Source organism: Tetrahymena thermophila (assembly GCF_000189635.1).
Source record: "Tetrahymena thermophila SB210 genomic scaffold scf_8254752, whole genome shotgun sequence".
In the NCBI taxonomy this organism is placed as follows: domain Eukaryota; phylum Ciliophora; class Oligohymenophorea; order Hymenostomatida; family Tetrahymenidae; genus Tetrahymena; species Tetrahymena thermophila.
In genome coordinates this window covers 98,644-118,311 of record NW_002476512.1, presented here as the reverse complement: position 1 = coordinate 118,311, position 19,668 = coordinate 98,644, and the positions used below count along the sequence as shown (strand labels likewise).

General features: G+C 23.2%; 7 protein-coding genes across 7 annotated transcripts; 6 read left to right on the top strand and 1 right to left on the bottom strand. All coding sequences in view use genetic code 6, as the record gives it.

Moving 5' to 3' along the window:
- Positions 1-175: 175 nt before the first annotated feature.
- TTHERM_00577030 (clathrin adapter protein AP-1, mu subunit) lies at positions 176-2,046 on the top strand (the record flags this gene model as incomplete). Its single annotated transcript, XM_001009393.3, has 3 exons — positions 176-517; positions 799-1,240; positions 1,529-2,046. 3 exons carry the CDS (start codon positions 176-178, stop codon positions 2,044-2,046), a joined length of 1,302 nt encoding a protein of 433 aa, XP_001009393.1.
- A 711-nt stretch (positions 2,047-2,757) lies between these two features.
- Positions 2,758-5,940, bottom strand: TTHERM_00577040 (Serine/Threonine kinase domain protein; the record flags this gene model as incomplete). Its single annotated transcript, XM_001009394.2, has 3 exons — positions 2,758-3,923; positions 4,102-4,913; positions 5,168-5,940. 3 exons carry the CDS (start codon positions 5,938-5,940, stop codon positions 2,758-2,760), a joined length of 2,751 nt encoding a protein of 916 aa, XP_001009394.2.
- Positions 5,941-7,555: 1,615 nt separating this feature from the next.
- Positions 7,556-8,329, top strand: TTHERM_00577050 (hypothetical protein; the record flags this gene model as incomplete). The annotated part of the gene is made up of 1 exon (XM_001009395.2): positions 7,556-8,329. One exon carries the CDS (start codon positions 7,556-7,558, stop codon positions 8,327-8,329), a length of 774 nt encoding a protein of 257 aa, XP_001009395.2.
- A 337-nt stretch (positions 8,330-8,666) lies between these two features.
- Positions 8,667-8,999, top strand: TTHERM_000577049 (inner membrane protein, putative; the record flags this gene model as incomplete). The annotated part of the gene is made up of 1 exon (XM_012796202.1): positions 8,667-8,999. The coding sequence occupies one exon, from the start codon at positions 8,667-8,669 to the stop codon at positions 8,997-8,999; it is 333 nt and encodes a 110-aa protein (XP_012651656.1).
- Positions 9,000-9,981: 982 nt separating this feature from the next.
- Positions 9,982-11,739, top strand: TTHERM_00577060 (microtubule-associated protein EB1; the record flags this gene model as incomplete). The annotated part of the gene is made up of 4 exons (XM_001009396.2): positions 9,982-10,068; positions 10,273-10,461; positions 10,692-10,877; positions 10,936-11,739. The coding sequence occupies 4 exons, from the start codon at positions 9,982-9,984 to the stop codon at positions 11,737-11,739; spliced, it is 1,266 nt and encodes a 421-aa protein (XP_001009396.2).
- A 1,522-nt stretch (positions 11,740-13,261) lies between these two features.
- TTHERM_00577070 (cyclic nucleotide-binding domain protein) lies at positions 13,262-15,500 on the top strand (the record flags this gene model as incomplete). Its single annotated transcript, XM_001009397.2, has 6 exons — positions 13,262-13,474; positions 13,527-13,637; positions 13,698-14,129; positions 14,193-14,325; positions 14,384-14,654; positions 14,714-15,500. The coding sequence occupies 6 exons, from the start codon at positions 13,262-13,264 to the stop codon at positions 15,498-15,500; spliced, it is 1,947 nt and encodes a 648-aa protein (XP_001009397.2).
- A 1,022-nt stretch (positions 15,501-16,522) lies between these two features.
- TTHERM_00577080 (cytoplasmic phosphoglucomutase) lies at positions 16,523-19,103 on the top strand (the record flags this gene model as incomplete). The annotated part of the gene is made up of 7 exons (XM_001009398.3): positions 16,523-16,630; positions 16,725-16,806; positions 16,866-17,221; positions 17,448-17,804; positions 18,056-18,403; positions 18,460-18,678; positions 18,810-19,103. 7 exons carry the CDS (start codon positions 16,523-16,525, stop codon positions 19,101-19,103), a joined length of 1,764 nt encoding a protein of 587 aa, XP_001009398.1.
- Between the last annotated feature and the right edge of the window lie 565 nt (positions 19,104-19,668).

Below are 19,668 nucleotides of genomic sequence, written 5' to 3'. Positions count from 1 at the left end.
TTGAAATAAAATAAAATAAAAATGTTTGGGCAGCTTTATTTTGATTAAATTTTATCATTTTTATTGAAAAATGAATAAAAAAAGTACTTATAATAAATCATCTGAATAAATATTAATCAATATTAATATATATTGTTAATTAGATTAATTGGTTTGAAAAAAAGGAAATTAAAATATGATTAGCTCTATTGTTTTTATTAACTCTAAAGGTGAAATCTTAATTTATAGAATTTATAAGGATGATATTAGCAGAGCAGAGACTATGTAATTCTGCACAAATGTAGTAGCTCGTAAGGAAAGCAAAGAATCCCCTATTGTAAACATAGATGGTACTTCATTTATCCACGTCAGCTACAAAGATATAATATTATTAGCCACAACTAAATGTAATATAAATGCTGCTATGACAATTTAGTTTCTTTATTAGTTGATAAATGTTTGCAAGTCCTATTTTGGTGATTTCGATGAAAACAATATTCGTAAATAGTTTGTTCTCATCTATGAATTGCTCGATGAAGTAAATATTTAAAATTTAACATTTAGAAATAGATTAATATGATAAACCAATCTTTATTAGTTCCCAAAAATCTAAAAAAAAACGAAAAATAAAGTTAGTTATGTTATTTAAATAACATTTATAATCAAAGTGTAATTGACTATTGAAAAGGTTAATAAAATATCCTTTTAATACAATCGAATAATGGATTTATGAAGATATTTCTTTCTAAATAAAAATGAAATATTTGAAATCTTTAATTTATCAAAAAAAAAAATTTTTTTTTCTTTCTATAAAAAAAGATTATGGATTATGGTCTTCCTTAAATTCTAGACCCCGATCTTTTAAAGTAATCAATTCAAGAAGGAGGCAAGCAAGATGGCATGACTGATATAGAAAAATTAAAATAATTTACTTAATAAGCTACTAATGCTTAATCGTGGAGAGCACCAAACATTTTCTACAAAAAGAATGAAGTCTACATTGATATTATAGAAAGCGTAAATGTAAGTATGTCAGTTAAGGGATCTATCCTTAAAGCTGATGTCTCAGGAAAAGTTATGGTAAAAGCTCTACTCAGTGGTGTCCCTGATTGTAAATTTGGTATGAATGACAAGGTCTTAATGGAAAAAGAACCTCCTAAACCAGGTTCAAATCCTTAATAAGGTGGCTAAAACAATAAGGGTATTACAATCGATGACTTAAAGTTCCATCCTTGTGTAGTCCTTCCCAAGTTTGACAAAGGTAATTATTTATTTATTTAGTTTTTTAAATGAAAAAGGTTTGATCTCCTTTATGAAATTTCATTATTAAGTTAAAAAAATATAGTAAAATTAAGAAATAGATAGATATGTTTGATTTCTGTCAAAAATTTGAATTATTTAAAAAAATAATATAAAACAGAAAGAAGGATTAAAAAAAACATAAATGTTGCAAAATAAAATTTCAAATAATTCAATTTTATTATAGGATTTTCACTTTAGTGCAAATTTAAATCCTTTCAAAATAATTTTTATTTCTATTTATATATAGAAAGAGCTATCACATTCACTCCTCCTGATGGTGAGTTCTAGCTAATGAGCTACAGAATTACTGAGAATGTCAATTTACCTTTCAAAATAATGCCCGTAATTAACGAAGATGGAAATAATATTGAAGTAAGAGTAAAGCTAAAATCTATTTTTGATAAAACTCAATATGCAACTAATGTTGCTTTAAAGGTTCCTTGCCCTAAAAATACTGCAAACACATCAAACACTGCTAGTATAGGAAGAGCTAAATATGAACCAGAATAAGGAGGTATCGTTTGGAGAATAAAGAAGTTCTAGGGAGAAACTGAAGCTCTTCTTAGATGTGAAATCGTGTTGAGTAATACTGCTCTTGATAAAAATTGGGTAAAACCTCCTATATCTCTTGAATTCTAAGTTCCATCATTTACAGCAAGTGGCTTGAGAGTAAGATTCTTGCGTATTCATGAAAAAAGTGGTTATCACCCTACAAAATGGATTCGTTATATAACTAAGGGTGGTGAATATCTTCATCGTATATGATCAATTTTAATATTTGAATATAAATTTAAATAAATTGTACAGTTAAATTAGCCATATATCAAATATATAAATAGTCATCTATATATTTTTATGAGATAAATAAACTATGACTCATTTACTCTTAAATAAATTGTGACAACCATTTCCATTATAAATTTAGCAAATTCCAATTCATTTCTGAATTTAAGCTTTTTTAAAACTTATTTAATGTTTGTTTTATTTTGATAATATATTTTTTTATTTTTAAAAAAGGAATGTATTATTAATTTTTAAAAATAAATTAATCTTTTTTATCTTTCAAATAGTAAATTTTAAATAGTTTTTTATGGACTAAAATATCAAAATAAAAGAAAAATTTTATTTTTTTTAATTAAAATTACTCTATTAACTTTTAAACTTATTGATATCATCATAAATTTTTTAAATTAGTTTTCATGGTAAATTAAATTAATTTTTTTATTATGGAACATATTTGGATTAAATAAAATTTTCTAACAATTGTTATCTGTAAATATATTTATTTTAAAGAAATACTTAAAATTATGAAACATCCGAACAAACATTTATGATTGATTTATTTATTTACAAACACATAAAATATTTTTTTAATGAGATATCTATATAATTTTATTAAATGTGTACATATTATTGATAATTAGTTTTTGCATATTATTGATAATAAATTTTTGCATATTATTGATAATTATTAGGTCATGATTAAATCTTTTTTATTGAATTAAAAATGAGCTTTATTGATTCAAATTTTTTCACAGCATCCTTAGCAGATAAACGTTTTTTAGGATCTTACCTTAAAAGAGACTCTATAAAAAGTATAATTTAGTTCTCCAACTAATTTATCTCAGGAATAGGTGAAGATGAAACAGAATTTATTTTGAAATCATTATTAGAGTATATGTTTAATTCTTTTATTTTTTAAGGAGTGTATTATTGTATGTTGGTAAACAACTATAAACAAACAATTCCAACAGCCCAAATATCACTTGGTTTTCCGTTATTAGGCTCCTCTTAATTCATTTATTCTGGAGCTCCATAAGGTTCTTTAAAAGAGTTTTCTCCAAATTCATAGTCTTTCAATACCCTAGAAACAGCTAAATCTGATAGATAAACGTTACACTGAGAATCTAGCAGTATATTTGTATCCTTGATGTTAGAATGATAAATATTATTTTTGTGCAACATATTAACACAATCCAATAATTATTCAAATATTTTAAATCTTTATTCTAATTTAGTAAGCTCATTCTTTTGCATTGAACTCTCTAAGTTGGAACGTCTAATTTCGCTTATTAGATAAAGATTAACTGCTCCATCCTTATTTTAGCTTATTGAATAACCTAATATACTTAAAAGATTTAAACAGTTAGGAAGCTTATTTTAAAAATCTATAAATTATTTCAATTGCTTTTAGCTGATAAAAGTTATGACTTTGGCAGCGTAATATTCTGAGTTGTATCTTACTCCATAAATAGCACCTAAATCTCCCTTTTTTATCATACTTTTAAGCTTAATTTCTTAAGGTTCGATCTTTAACATTTTACATTCATTCAATACATACTTTTTGGTTAACTCAAAAACATGATTTTAAGTTATGAATAACTTCTCATTTTTTGCATACTACTTAATTGATTTATAGCTAGAAATTATTCCCTAAATATTCATTTCAGAAGGTCGCTATTGATATGTTAATTTGTAATTACTATCATTTAATGTTTCATCAAAGCTAAAATTATCTCTTTAAGAATGGATATCAATATCTTCTTCTGATTTACACAGTATGTAAATTTCATTAAAAAATTTTATTTCTTGAGCATTTTAATTATAATTTTATGTTTATTTCACTTCTTCCTCATTTTAGTCTAATTTAAATAATTAAAATAAAACTTAAAACTTAAAGCTTAAAAGTATAAATTATTTATTTATTGTAAAAATGATAAATCGAAGTGCTAATTCTTTTTAGCTCATATAAAATTAAAAATGTTTGAAATTGAAATAAATAAATAAATAAATAAATAAATAAATAATGAATAAACATACCTTTTTAATGATTATGATTATTTTAGTTGATACTTTTTTATTTTGATTTGAGCTGATAATAAATTTAGGGAATTAGGACCTTGAAATTTTTTTGCTAGGCATATTGTACAAATTAATCAATATAGCTTATAGAGTCAGATATTTTAAGTAAATGTTTAATCAATCCTTTTTAATAAATAATATGCTTAAAAGAGTTAATTTTCAATAGTGATTCATAGTTTTCTAAGAATACTTTTAATCCTTTCATATAAGAATCAGTTGCATCAGTTTTATCCTTATATAATTTTTCTTCCATCCTGCCTTTATAGTAGTAACACTAAAGCAGAGTTTCAGGATCTTTTTGAGACTATGCAATTCTATTTTCGAATTTCTTTATTGATATTTATCCGATCTCAAATGCTTTTTAGAACTATTCTAATTTAAAGTATATTTTAGATATCATGTATTCAGCTTAAGCTGAAAGGTTAGGGTCGTTTTTCGTTAGTTCTATTTGTATATAAGATTATTATAAAGCCTCCTCGATTTTAATATTCCCAGTATATAGCAAATATACATAAATTCTTTTGCACAATATAATATCCTAAATTAGATTTATTGTTTAATTCCCAATTAACGAATGCAAAATATTTTACTAAACTTCATCTGTTTCTTTAATCAAAACATCTTTTTAATTCATATTGTTAATTTGTTATTAATTGTTATTTAACTTAGCTTATTCTAACATATTATGTTTAGCTTAAATAGTTATCCAGAATATTTGCTATGAGCTATTTCTTAGTCTTTATGAAAAGAAGTTATCCTAAATTTAATACCTTTTAAGTTAAATCAAATAATAATTTAATAAAAAAATCAATATTTTTTTAAAAATATTTAATTAAATAAATATGTTCTTCTCAATTGATTGAATATTATTCTTTTTCTCATAATTAATAAAGAATAAATTAACATGCTAAATATATTTAAAATTAAAACATTATTCAATCTATTTCAACAATTTTGAATTATCAATTCAATAAACTAAGAGGAGTGTAAAAAAGATAAAAAATTATAATTAAGAATAAAATACTTGGTAAAAAGAGACTCTATTTATAGCTCTTTAACCTTGTAGTTAGTAAGTTCTATTTATTGTGAGAGTATATTAAGAATTTTAGGATATTATCTTTCTTTTACGCCAGGAAAATTACAAAATGTTATACCAAATAGAATATTGTAAGTGCAATAAAGCATATTTGAATTATATTTATTGGGAGTTTCTAGAATATTTCCTAACTATTCTATCATATCGTCATATCTTTCTTAGTTTGTTTTAGACTCATAACTAATATCCAACTTAAGCAGTATTAAATTTATTAAAATTTCAGATAATTCAATAAAATCATTAGGAATTAACTCTTTAAGTAAGCTATAACTATTTGTAAATGAAGGATCTGCTTATTTTAAGATTCTACTAAGCCACGAAGTTCCTTTAAAAAAGTCTATGTCGTAAATTGGCTAAATCATACTCGAAAAAAGTAGAAGGTAGTACCATGAATTCTAAAAATTTGGTTCAATATTAAATTCTGTCTTTACAGAATAAATTTCTGCAAGACGATAAAGACTTAGTGGGTCCAGTAATTAATTTGCATTATATTTATACATTTATAGGGCCTTTTAGGTATCTTTAGGAACTTGTGTCCCCCTTTCAAATGAATACGCTATAAGAAAATTTGCAAATATTGAATTAACTTTTTTATCTTCAAATAAATTCAAGTTCAATATCTCGCTTGATAACTATGGTTTATATAATTTATATAAGAGATCCCATTGGAATGGCTAATTTTTTAAATCATTAGTGCTCATAGAAAGTATAAATAATGTATATTATTTTCTAACCTATATTTAATAACTAAAAAAACTTTTAAAGCTTTATGCTAAGCTATGCTTTTCTACACTAAATTATTTATTACTTACTTAAATACTCTAAAAAATTAATTTTTATTATGCAAAAAAAATTCTTCAATAATATTAACTTATTAATTGCATCTTTGATTAAAGAATTTTACATAGATTTTCATAAAATGAATGGTTGGTGATAAATAACTATTTTTTATTTGCATTCATAAGAGTTTTTATATCTTCTTTTAAAATTATTTCTAAGCATTTTTCTAAATAGTACATTTTTTTTGCATATTTTGAAGTTTTCAATAAACTATCAAAAACAATAATTTTTTATTTTCAGTAAATTTATATTTCATAAATATCATTTAATAAGCTAATATATCCATCCACTTTTACTTATGTAATAAGTTTGGATATATTTTATTTAAATTTTAATTAGAAATATTTAAAAGTTAAATAAATCTAATACTGGATAATTCAATAATTTAATTTTAAAAATATTTATCCTAGCTTATATATAATATTTAGATTAATATTATCTATTTTTACCATAATGTGCTTCTTATTAATATTCATATATCAAATTTAAAAATAAAATATCTAAGATACATATTAATTATATTTCATTTCTATTTTAGATTTGGTTAAGCACTTGTATTTATTTGTTTTTGGATCGATTTAATTATTTATATTTTGTATTTCTAAATTATACTATTTATCTATATAATTGTCAACATATACTTATTTTCTGATAGATCTTTTTTAATATTATGTGTTTATCTAAAATTGATATTTTAAAATTTTATTTTTCCTTTCTTTGTAAACAAAATTAATTTTGAGTTGGATTAATTCATACTTTTTGTTGAATATAAAACTAAGAATAAATGTTTTTTTAAAATAAATAATTACCAATATTGATTGACATTCAAAAAAATGTTAATTTATAAAAAACTTCAATTTACAATTTAAATAATTATAAATTTTTTGAATTTGCATTTCTGTTTGCTTTCTATAAACAATAAATATTTTTTTAAGCTTCATTCAATATTAAATTAGAAAACAATTTAGTTAAAGCTGATTGTGAAAATTTATGAAAAAGTAATTTTTTAAATAAAGTTGAAAATTTAAATTATTTAAAAATAACACAATAATCATCAGTTCAATCAATCAATCAATATTATAAACATTTATTTGATAAATAATTTTTAAATGTATTAAGATATATTATTTACTTCTTCTTTTTTAAAAAAACTTCTTTTATATACAAATAACTATATGGCTTTGTCATCCATCATATTTATTAAGCTTAATTTATAATGTTCAACATTTTTTTTTATTTTGTACTGATCACTTGGCTTTTTATTTTAATTTTAGGAATGAGTTTTTTATTTATTTATAAAGATGGCATATTATTTATTTAAATTATTAATTTAATGATCCATTATGGTTAAATAAAAATTATAAAGAAATAAGAAAAAACGTTTGTTTTTATATTTTAATATTAGTTTTTATTATATAATTTTTAAGAATAGCAAATTATTTAAATATATTAATTTTTAAATTAGTGAAAAAAAATATGGACGAAGATCTCGAAATCATCTATTTAGATTAAGAAAGTGGTTAATTGGATTCATTAAAATATTATTTTAGCTCTTAATCAATGTATTCATAAAAATAATAAAATACTACATATTTTATTTTACCTTTAGAATAAACTTCAGATTATAATTGCTAAAAATCATGTTAAGCCAATGAAATAGAAAACCAGCTATAAAAGAATAAAGGAGGTAATTGCATAGGAGGGTTCATTCACTGTAACTACAAAGGATAAGCTGAAAAGTTTAAATCTGAAATATTAGAATTGATTAAAAACTCTATTTATTTCAAAATAGGAGAGTTTGAAGAAGGTTTTTCAAATGTTCTAAGTACATTCAAAACAAGATTGTTTTCATTAGACATAATTTACGATACAAGTTATTCTGTTTCTCTAAATAAAGAAAGCAGCAGGATTTAAATTTCATTGAATTTATTTATGAAAATTGAGCAAAAAATTTATTTGTCAAAATCTATAATCCCTTCATTATTAAATAACATATGGGGAATTAAAAACAAAGGTTCAAACAAATATCGAGAAGTTGATTATAAAGTGGATTTTTCAAAGGAAACTCCGAACTATTATTTGTTAAAAGAAAATTCTGTCTTTGATATACAAGAGCTTATATTAAGTGATTCATAGAATAGTTTTGAATTAATAACCTCAAACGTTACAGAAAAATATCCTATTCTAATATTAGATAACATATTAATGAATTAAAAAATGCATTTCTTTAAGATAATTGACTTATTTTGAATTGTTTTATTTTTTATGCAAAAAGAAAAATGTGCTGCTTAATTATTTATCTTAGCAAAATTGCAAACAAAAACTAGAAAAATTTTTATTTTTATTCATTTTAAAACAAATAAAAAAATTGCTTTAATTTTATTTATATTAAAATTATGAAATTTAAATTTATTTAATAAAATATTTTCACTTAAATTTTTTGGTACTAACATAGTTAGTTACTTACTTTTTTACGAAAATTTTCTAGAATTTCTTAAAAATCTAAATGAATAAGAATTTTATTGATAATCTTATTAATTTTTTATCAAAAATTTAAAAATTTGTTTGGTTAGTATTAAAAGAAAGAATGAACTTTTCATATATCGCTGGATGTTTAAGCACTGTTCTAGGTATTGGTATAGGTGCTGCAGGAGGTCATAAAAAGGAATGGACCTAAGAGAGAAAAGACTTGTTGACAAAAGCTACATTTTATCATTTTATCTCAAATACTGGAATGATTATAGGGTCATATAATAACCCATTCAACTATTCCACTATTCTTTTTTTGATAGGAGTGACTTGCTTTAGCGGATCTCTTTATTATAAAACATTTACAAACAATGAAGATTTTAAAAGACTTCCCCCATACGGTGGTATGGCTATGATGTTAGGGTGGATCCTTCTTGCATTTAAAAAATGAAGTTATTTTCAAATTTTATGCTATAAATAATAATAATTTGAGTATCTAGAATCGAAATTAAATCATGAAAACAAACATATGCTTTAATAAATTTGTATTTATATTTTATTAATAACAATTAAAAAAATTTGCAACAAAAATAGATTTTTATCTTTTTCTTTCAAATTCACATTTTTTAGGTTCTATTAATGATTTTAAAATGTAGATATTTATAGAAAATCTTTTATTAAAACAATGTGTTATATTTATAATATGAATCTAGAGAGTAACATTTTTTGAATTTATATTTTACATTAAACTTAATGTGTGTGATTAAAATTATTGATTTTGAATCCCTTTGTTAGTTAACTTAATCTTTAATGATCTATATCAATTTAAGTATTTTATAACGCTCTGACATGACACGAGAGAATATTTAATAATAATATTCTGTGGTTGTTTTTATTTAGTTTTTATATTGATAATGAAGATCTAACCACTAAATTAATTTTACGAAATTTTAGAGCGATTTAGTTAACAATTAGGTTTTACATAAATTAATTTTTATCTGAGACATAAAAAGATAAATAAATATTCTACCTTATTATTTTGGAATAAATATAATATAAATGTTTGTTTTCTATGGTATTTAACTTTATCAAGGAACATAAAAGCTTTAGTTGGTTATTAAAAAAATATTGCACTGATTTTTTTAAATTATTCCTAAGCAAGCAATAATAAAGTTTAACTTTATATTAAATGAGATTTCAAACACCAATTATTTATTTATGCGTCATTTAGAAAAATACTGAATTTGTTAACAAACACTTTTATTATCATAATTATTATAAATAGTACATGAGAAAATAAACTTTCTTTTGTTTAAAAGTGAAAAAAAAAATTAATTATTGAGATAGTAATTATTTGAATAGAAATTGTAAAATATTCTGATTTTAGTAGTAAAATCAAATTATCCTTCAAAATAATTTATAAATAGCAATCAATGTCTGAAGCTTCAATAGGTATAATGGAAGGAGCGTTCTTTGTTCCAAAGAGTGAAATTCTTAATTGGATCAACAACTTGCTCTAGGTATAAATTTATTTGCTAACTTTTTTAAAAATACAAATCTCTAACTTAATAGATAATGCCTACTTTAAAATACATTATAAAAGATGAAAAATTCTATTTAATTTACGATTTGTTATTGCATCATAAAATATTATTTCAATTATTTCATTTATTTCAAGAATAAATATCAATCCCAACCGTAGATATTGTATTAAAAAAATTTAGTTGAATTTGACGAAAATTGAGCAACTAGGAACAGGATCAGTCTATTGTTAAATAATTGACGTACTTTATCCAGGCACTGTTAAAATGAATAGAATTAACTGGAAAGCTAGAAATGAGTGGGAATTCATAGTTAATTTGAAATATCTACAACAAGCATTTCAAAAGAACAACATCAAAAAATACATTGAGGTATAAAATTTAGTTTCTTTGCTGTTAACTCACTCATTATTTATTTATATTTTAAAATGACGTTTGATGTTCAAATTTTTTTTGTATTTATTGAAAGAATAGAAAATTTTAAATTAAGTAATGTAATTTACTTGTTAAAAAATTTAAAAAAGACTTTAAAAAACTAATTAAAATAATTTAGAATTTATTAGATTTTAATGTATTGAGCATTTTTATTTCCTAATATGTAGATTGAGAAACTTTCAAAAGCAAAGTATTAAGACAATCTTGAATTTGCTTAATGGATGAAAAGGTATTTCGACATAAATAATGGCTAAAATAATGCTAAGGATTATGATCCTGTTGCAAAAAGAGGAATCCAAAACTCAGAAACTGATTTTTCATTTCTAGATATGAGAGACAACTCGAGAATGGCAGTAAAACTTTACAATTTAAGTCTATTTAACATTTTTAAAAATATCTTTCTAATTAAAGGCAATGAGAGGAGCTAAAAATGATAATAGTGCCGACTAGAAGTACTTAAGAAAAAAAATGGTTACAAGAAGCAAGTCTCCCATTTTAAAATCTTTAGAGAAAAATTAATACATCTTAGGATCAAAAAGCAAAGAATTAAAATTAGAGAATATGTAGAAAAAGCAATTAATAGATGAGAGAGATATTCTAATTATTAAATTTCAAGAAATTTAAGCTATATTAGGAAAATCTAATCTAGGAGAAGCTTAAAAAATACAAGAAATTACTTAAATATCTAATTATGTAATGAGTCTTAACTTAATACAGTCAAAAGAGTAAATTGAAAATGACGAAAACAATTTTAGTTCAATAAGAAAGAGAAATTCAATTGACAAATTTTAGCATAATAATACAATCAAAGAAGAAGATAGTCCACCTAGATCTGAAAAACAAAATACCAACGCCTAAGCCTCATAAAAGGAAAAAGTTATGAAAAATAATTCATAAATTTCTAACTCATCAAATTTAAATAACAATCCAAGCAGTTTAAGCAATAATAACTACACTGTAGCTAATAACACAAATAAAAAATCCGTAATCCTTAACTAGCCTTTAACAGGAAATAATAATTAAAATATCCCCAATAATAGCAACAGCAACTAAAACTCAAATAGCAATATTGAGGATGTTAAGTAAGAGAAAGCATCTCACCCAAATAATAGAGGTAGTGTCTAAAAAACCTAAATAGAAAAAGAATTACACAAAAAGTAAACTTTAGCACGTGTAAATAAGCATTCTGAGTAGTTAAAATAAAAAGCCAATTGATTAAATATATATATATAATAATATAATTCTTATAAGTTGTAATAATTAACTATTTCATACTTAGTAAGTGTATAATAAATAATATATCATTTATTATTTTATATTATCAGTCAATGTTTTCCATTTTTTTATTTTAAATAAAAATAATATTTACATTAATAATATATTTTATTACATTTTTAACCATCTTTACTACAAAGCCAGTAATTTAATTAGCTTAACAAAATAATCGAGTAGAATACTATCTAGTAATATCCAAGCTTTGAATATGAGATTAAGAGTGAATTACTTTCAAAAGAAATTCATTTCAACCACCCTAATAATTTTAATCAGTCTTTATTAAGACATGGTAAAGATTTTTAGAGAGAATCAGGGAAGGAGGTTACCTTAAATGATGAGCATTAATTGTATAAAGTAAATTAATATTTAATTAATTAATTTTTTTGTAAATATTTTTATATTTTTGTAATACTAAAATTTACTTAGAGATGAAAATTACTTCAAAAAATATAATCATAATAATTATTATTCTTATATCTTTAAGTTTAACTATCAGATTATTATTCAAAAGCTCACATTAATAGGAAAAATATCCTACAATCATTGAATATTTAAAGTGCTTATAAAGTGTTTGCAATTATTAATAATGCGAATTAGGAGACCATAATTGTGAAAAAGCTTTCTCAAATTATAGAAATTGTTAAAAAAAATCTTATGAATGCGAAGAATGGGAATAAGAAATTTAAAAAGATATTTAAGAAATAAAAATGTAAGAGAGTTTTTTCAGATGTAAATATTATTGTGCTCCTAAAAAAGAAGATTCTGAAGCCTTTTATTAAATTTTTAAATGTGATGAGCGCTGTGCTATGTATGGAATGAAAGATTAATCTGGTTTTTGATTATTTATTTACTATTAATAAACTTTTATGGTTTTAGTTTAAAAATATTTAAATGAAATAAAATAATCTAATTTGTAATATTACATAATCTTAAAATTAAAAAAATATTTTTATTATATTTTTAGATAGTAAAATTTTGTAAAATTATAATAATCTTTAGAAATTATCTGAAATACTTTTATTCATATATGTTTAATAAATAAATCAGTAATTAATTGTATTATTTTGCTATTTTATCCTTATAAATGCTCTTTATCATTATTGATAATATTATTTGCAACTATTCAACTTAAAAATTTAAAAATCTTTATCAGTTATTTAGTTATTTAGTAGATTTGAAACTTCTGACTGTAATAAATGATTAATATAAAGCAAATAAATTTCAATTTCTTTTGATTATTCAAAATAAATTTTTGATAGATTAACTTAAGAGACTTTTATAGTTTTTAAAGAAATGTTGTAAATACTATTTATTTTACTGACTAAATATAATTAAAAGATTATTGATATTTGAGAGTAGAACTATAAATAAAGTTTTTTTTTTTCCAAAGAATTTAATTTATTGATTAGTTAATTGCTAATACAATTTTTAATAAACTTACATTTGATAAAAATTATTTAAAATGAGCATATCTCCAAGAAAGCCACTTTAAATTAATTTGAATTTTAAGTAAAAATATGCAGAAGGAATACACACACCTAACTCTCCATATACATCAACATCTAGAAGCTAGCAATAGAATTTAACTAAAGAAGAATAAATTAAACTAGTTTTAAAAAAAAGCAGTAATGAAAGAAATACTTAAGATATTATACTGCTATCTTAGTAAATAGAAGTAATTTAGTTTAAATAGAAGGATTATTATATTAATTTAACTTAATTTAAAGAATGTGAACTTTTTAAAGCAATTTATTGGTACTAAATCTTTAGAATTTTTAGAAATGTGTAAATATTTGGAAGTTGAAGAATATGAGGAAGGACATATTTTATTTTAATAAGTATAAATTATTTATTGAAAATTCAATAAATTGAGTAAAAAATATTATTTTTGCATAAAGGGAGATATAGGAGAAAAATTCTTTATAATTCTAGAGGGATAAGTAGCTGTGCTTATCAATGTATAAACAAAAAAAAATGGTATCGAATAGAAAGAAATAGGAAAACTTTCTGCAGGTGATTCTTTTGGTGATTTAGCTCTACTATTTAACTCGATTAGAAATGCTACTATAAAATTGAGCAAGAAGAGTACTTTTATAGTGCTTCGCAAAGAAATTTTTTAGAAATACATTAAATATAAAACTCCTCCAAACGCTCATGAGATTCTTAAATTTTATGATCAATTTGTGTTATATCCTTATCAGTTGGACCTGCCTGAAAAAATATAGATTTTATCTAAAACTGAATAGACAAATTATATATCGAATTCTTTGATTATAAGATAAGGGCAGCTTGTGTCATCGATTTATTTTATCAAAAAAGGGGTTGTAAAAGTAAAATTTGTTTTATATTTAACAAGAAGCTTCTTTATGTAATGTTAAAATAATTTTTGTAAGGTTAACAGAATTGTAAAATTTAGGATTAATCCTACTACAAAGTAGCTCTTACCTCTTGATTACTCAGATCCGACTCCTTAAGAAATTTAAAACAAATAATACAAAGATATTTCCCTAGAAATAGATGAGATATGTATAATAAATAGTTTATTATATTAAAAAATTTAATGTTTTTGTTATAATATATGAAGACGAAGGATCTGTTTTTGCAGATTATGAACAGTTTAAATAGATTAAAAGCACAGTAAGCATAGTTGCTTACACTCCTTGTGAAATTCTACAAATATAAAGGGAGGATATGGTAGTCCTGCCCAATAAAATGATCTAAGATTTGTAAAATAATATAAAGCCTTATCCTGAAGATTATAAACTTCGAAGAATTTATTTAGAAGGACTATAATGGTTAAAATATAAAAATGTAGTTGTTGAAGGTGTTTGCAGAGAAAATGTATTAAGAAAAAGGTAATTAATTAAATCATGATTGAAAATTTTTTTTAATGAAATTAATTTCTATTTTTTAGGCTGCAAAATTCAGTGAACTTCTTTTCTCGAAGTAAACTGCAACATATTCCACTTCAGCCACATCTAGTAACTCTTGAAGACTCGTTTACATAAGATACGGCTTAAGGAGATGTTCAGCAAATAGAAAATAAATTCTTTGGCTAATATAATTAGTAGATGAATAAAAGAAGAAGCCTTTAAACTTACTAAAGTCTTCAGAATAAAGGCAAAGGCAAGCCATAATTTTAAGAGAATAAAAAGAGTGGATTAAATATTAGTAAAAATGAAATAAAAAAAACAAAAGATATGGAAAATGATCAAAAAAATGAATTTGCTATGCAGGCTGCTAAGAATAGCTTCTATTTATAAGATGAGAATGATTTTGTCAAATTTGATGAGGAATTATAGGAAATTGAGAAAGAAGATGATTAATATGATAAAAAGAAGATACTTAAATAATTAATGAAATAATTGGATCCCTTTAACAGAACCACTCTAAGCTAAAAGAAACTCCCTATGAAAAATGACTTAAAGTCAATGGGCAAATCATTTTCTAATTTATAATAGAATGAAAAAGATTAGAATAAAAAAAATAAGGGTCTAGCTAAATTTTCTTCTACTTACTCTCCTAAGTTATAAACTATCAGTTCTGAGATTTAAAGCAAAAAGTATAAGCCTTAAAAATAAATTCTACCTAGAATTACTAATCACATATAATACATAGCAAGAAATGAAGATATTATTTGCTAAAGCAATTTAAAACTATTTGAGAAATCTGACTATCAAGATGAATTTTCACCTTTCTGAAACTCAATCTTATTTATTCATTCATAATTTGGATTTTAAACTTAATTTCAATTAGTGTATTACCTAACCACATTATTGATCCACATTTCTATTTTCAAAAAATTATATTAAATGTAAAAGAATATCTTTTTTTATCAAAAGTAACAAAGTCCTTTTTTTAAATTTGTATTTTCTTCATATCTTAGACATAAAATCATATATTTTTTGTATAAAACTTTAAAAATATAATATAAAATATTCTATAGTATTAATTAGAATGATTGTTGAATTATTTATTAAAATGTAGGAATTATTTATAAAATTCTAAATAAATTAAAAAAAATAAATTTTTAAATATATTGAATTATATTGCAAGCAAAAATTTCTTATACATTTTCTTAATTGCTGCGTTAATAAAATTTAGTTTTATTAATTTAATTTACTAAAGGAAATTTATATCTTTGAAGACAAAACAGGGATAGGAGTTGAAAAGATAATTTAGTTTTTAATTTATCGTAAGTATTTTCTATTTTGTAAAATAATTTTATAGATATAAAGAATAAGCAAAGTAAAGAATAAATTCATTACTATTTTAAGAAATCAATCATTTAAGGACTTGCTTTGTTATTCGATGATTTCAATTAAATTATTGAATTTAAATGACACAATATTTAGATAATGTACAAGAAATTATACAATAATAGAAGTAAAATTAGTAGGAGAATGAGTAATAATATAAGTAGGTATAGCAACTACTCCCACCAGTAAAATAATGACGAAAAAATAATTAAGCTTATCAATTAAAATAAAAAGAAAGATACTCGATATAATTGAATAATAATAACTTGACAAACTATCATTATTAATAAATACGCACTTTTTATCTGATTAGATAGGACTATGTTCTTGTATCTCTACTCTTTCAATAAATTAAAAATTTTTATTTCTATCAAACAAAAACGTAGAGTATTCCAAAGATACTCCTATAATTAATTAATAAATCAAAAATTAAAAATTTAATAGATCACTAAAAAATATACCAAATGGATACCCATCATACAATTGTTCATAAGGAACCCATCACTGTTTAAGTTGTTCAAACCAAGCCTTTTGCTGGTTAGAAACCTGGTACTTCTGGACTTCGTAAAAAGGTAAATTCAAATAAGCATAATATATTAACTTAGTCATAGCTATTTCATTTACTCAGCTATTTTATTCATGACCCAATTAATTGCATTAAAATAGGTTAGTGTTGTTAAGGAGGCTCATTACTTAGAAAATTTCGTAAGCTCAGTCTTTAAAACCATTCCCAGCGAAGAATTTACAAGTAAATAATATTTGTTTTAGCTTAAATATAGATATTCATGCCTATTTATGTATAATTAGAGGAAAACATCTTGGTTGTTGGTGGTGATGGCAGATATTTCAACAAAGAAGCCATCGATATCATCATTAAAATTGCTGCTGCAGAAGGTGTTGATCACATTCACGTCGCTCATACTGGTTTAATGTCCACTCCTGCTGTCTCTGCTTACGTCAGACATTTGAATCTCGACTTGAAGCTTAACTGCATTGGTGCTTTTATCTTAACTGCTTCTCACAATCCTGGTGGTCCAACTAACGATTTTGGTATCAAATTCAATGTTAGAAATGGTGGTCCAGCTCTTGAAGACTTCACTAACACCATCTACAAGCACACTACTGAAATAACTTCTTACAAGATTGCTCATGGTGAAATAAAGGTAAAATCTTCATGAAATTCTTCATTTAATAATTCCCTAATCTCCAAACAAATGATCAGAAATCTTATATAAAATAACCAAAAATGATAAAAGGTTAAAGTAAATAAAACAGATTATCACATTTAATAAGAAGGCTAATAGAATATTACAATAAGAACTATTAATATAATTTAAATAAATTATTTTCAAATAAATCAATTAATTAACATTTTTTAAATTTTACTAGTATGATTTACACAAGATATAAGAGTACGTTTTCGAAAATGTAGAAAGAGAATCAAAGAGACCTAAATTCACTATCAAGGTTGTAGACTCAACTGAAAATTACATTAATTTAATGAAAACCCTCTTCGACTTTGATAAATTGAAGAAACTTTTCTAAAGAAAGGACTTCTAGTTCCGTTTCGATGGCATGCATGGTGTCGCTGGACCTTATGCTCATAAAATCTTCCATGAAATTCTTGGTGCTCACACTGATAATTTGATTAACTGTAACCCTAAAGAAGACTTTGGTGGTGGTCATCCCGATCCTAACCTCACCTATGCTGAGCATCTTGTTAAAATTATGGATGTCCACAACATGGTAATAAAATTATTTGAATTTTTAATTAAAAAATTTGAAAAGCTAGATCAGAAAATAAATAGATATAGTAGTAGAACTAATTTATTAAATTTTAATATTAGCTATTTAGTTTGTAAGCAAGCAAGGATAGGATATTAATAATTTTTTAATAGTCCTTTGATATTTAATTAAAAAAGCTTAAATTTTAAAATAAAAAGCTTAATAAAATAAAAGCAATACCCTATTCTAAATAAAAATTTTATTAAAAAAAGATTAATACTATTGCAGAAAGAATTCCCAATTTTGGTGCTGCATGTGATGGTGATGCTGATAGAAATATGATCTTAGGAAGACGTTTCTTTGTTACTCCTAGTGATTCTGTTGCTGTCTTGGCTGCTAATGCTAGCTCCGTATTTGGTAAGAATGGACATCTTTTAGGTGTTGCCCGTTCCATGCCTACATCTGGTGCTCTTGATAAGGTAGCTGCCAAGCTTGGAATCAAAAACCTTTATGAAACTCCCACTGGATGGAAGTTCTTTGGTAACTTGATGGATGCTGGAAAAATTAATATTTGCGGAGAAGAAAGCTTTGGTACTGGTTCTAATCACATTAGAGAAAAGGTATTTAACTTTTTAATATAAATTAATTTTAATCTTCTAATTAATTATTTTGATAGGATGGTATTTGGGCTATTTTAGCATGGTTGAGCGTTATTGCTGACAGAAACGTAGACAAAACTTAAGAAGGTCATCTTATCGGAGTTTAATAAATAGTCGAAGAATTCTGGAAGACTTATGGAAGAAACTACTATTCTAGATACGATTATGAAGGAGTTGATGCCGATGCTGCCAATAAAGTTATGGCTCATCTTGAAACCCAATTCAAGCACTTCGAAGTAATAAATAACAATAATTTACTTTGAAATGTTTAAAAATCTAAATGAATTAAAGATTAAATTCATTTCGATTAATTAACTATTTTTCACGATAAAAATTGCTTAACTTATCAATTTTAATTTATTAATAGGAATTATAGAAAGGTAATGTTGCTGATATTTTCAACTATACTGATCCTGTTGATGGATCTGTTAGCAAGAACTAAGGTATTAGATTTATCTACGCCGATGGTTCTAGAATCATTTTCAGATTAAGTGGTACTGGTTCTGAAGGAGCTACAATTAGAATTTACTTTGAAAAGTATGAAGCTACTGATATTGATCAAAGAACTGATTTAGCCTTAGAAGAAATAATAAATTTAGGTCTCTAACTTTCTAAGATTTCTGAATTCACTGGAAGAAATGAACCTACTGTTATCACATGATTGATTTTCCAATAATTAAATTGATTGAATATTTATTAAATATTTTAAATATATTTTTGCATATTGAGTAATATCCATTTTAAAGATTTACTAATAATTTGCTACTTCAAAATGTATTAATTTATATTTTATTTATTAAAATAAAAAATATTTTAACAAAAAAACATTTTTAGGATTTTTTTAAAAATATTCATTTCCACCTAACATTCCTAACGGAAAGAATAATCTTTATGCAAATTTTCTTTTCAATTTTATAATTCTGAATAAAATAATTTATTGAGCCATTTCTGAAAAACATTTAAATAATTTGAAAGTGAATGAAAGTGAGAAGATATTTAATTTTAGAGAGTGAGTGGTACTGGATTAAGAACAAATTTCTAGATAATATGAAATTAACTTATTTATTTAATGGTAAATAAATAAATATTAAACGAAATATTTAATTAATAAAAATAATATTGAGATTGAGGCGCAAAGAAATAGACCTAGTTTCAGAATGAATTTATTTAGAAAAATTGATTAAGATTCAGATATTTATTAATTTATTATTAAGTAGTTAGGGACA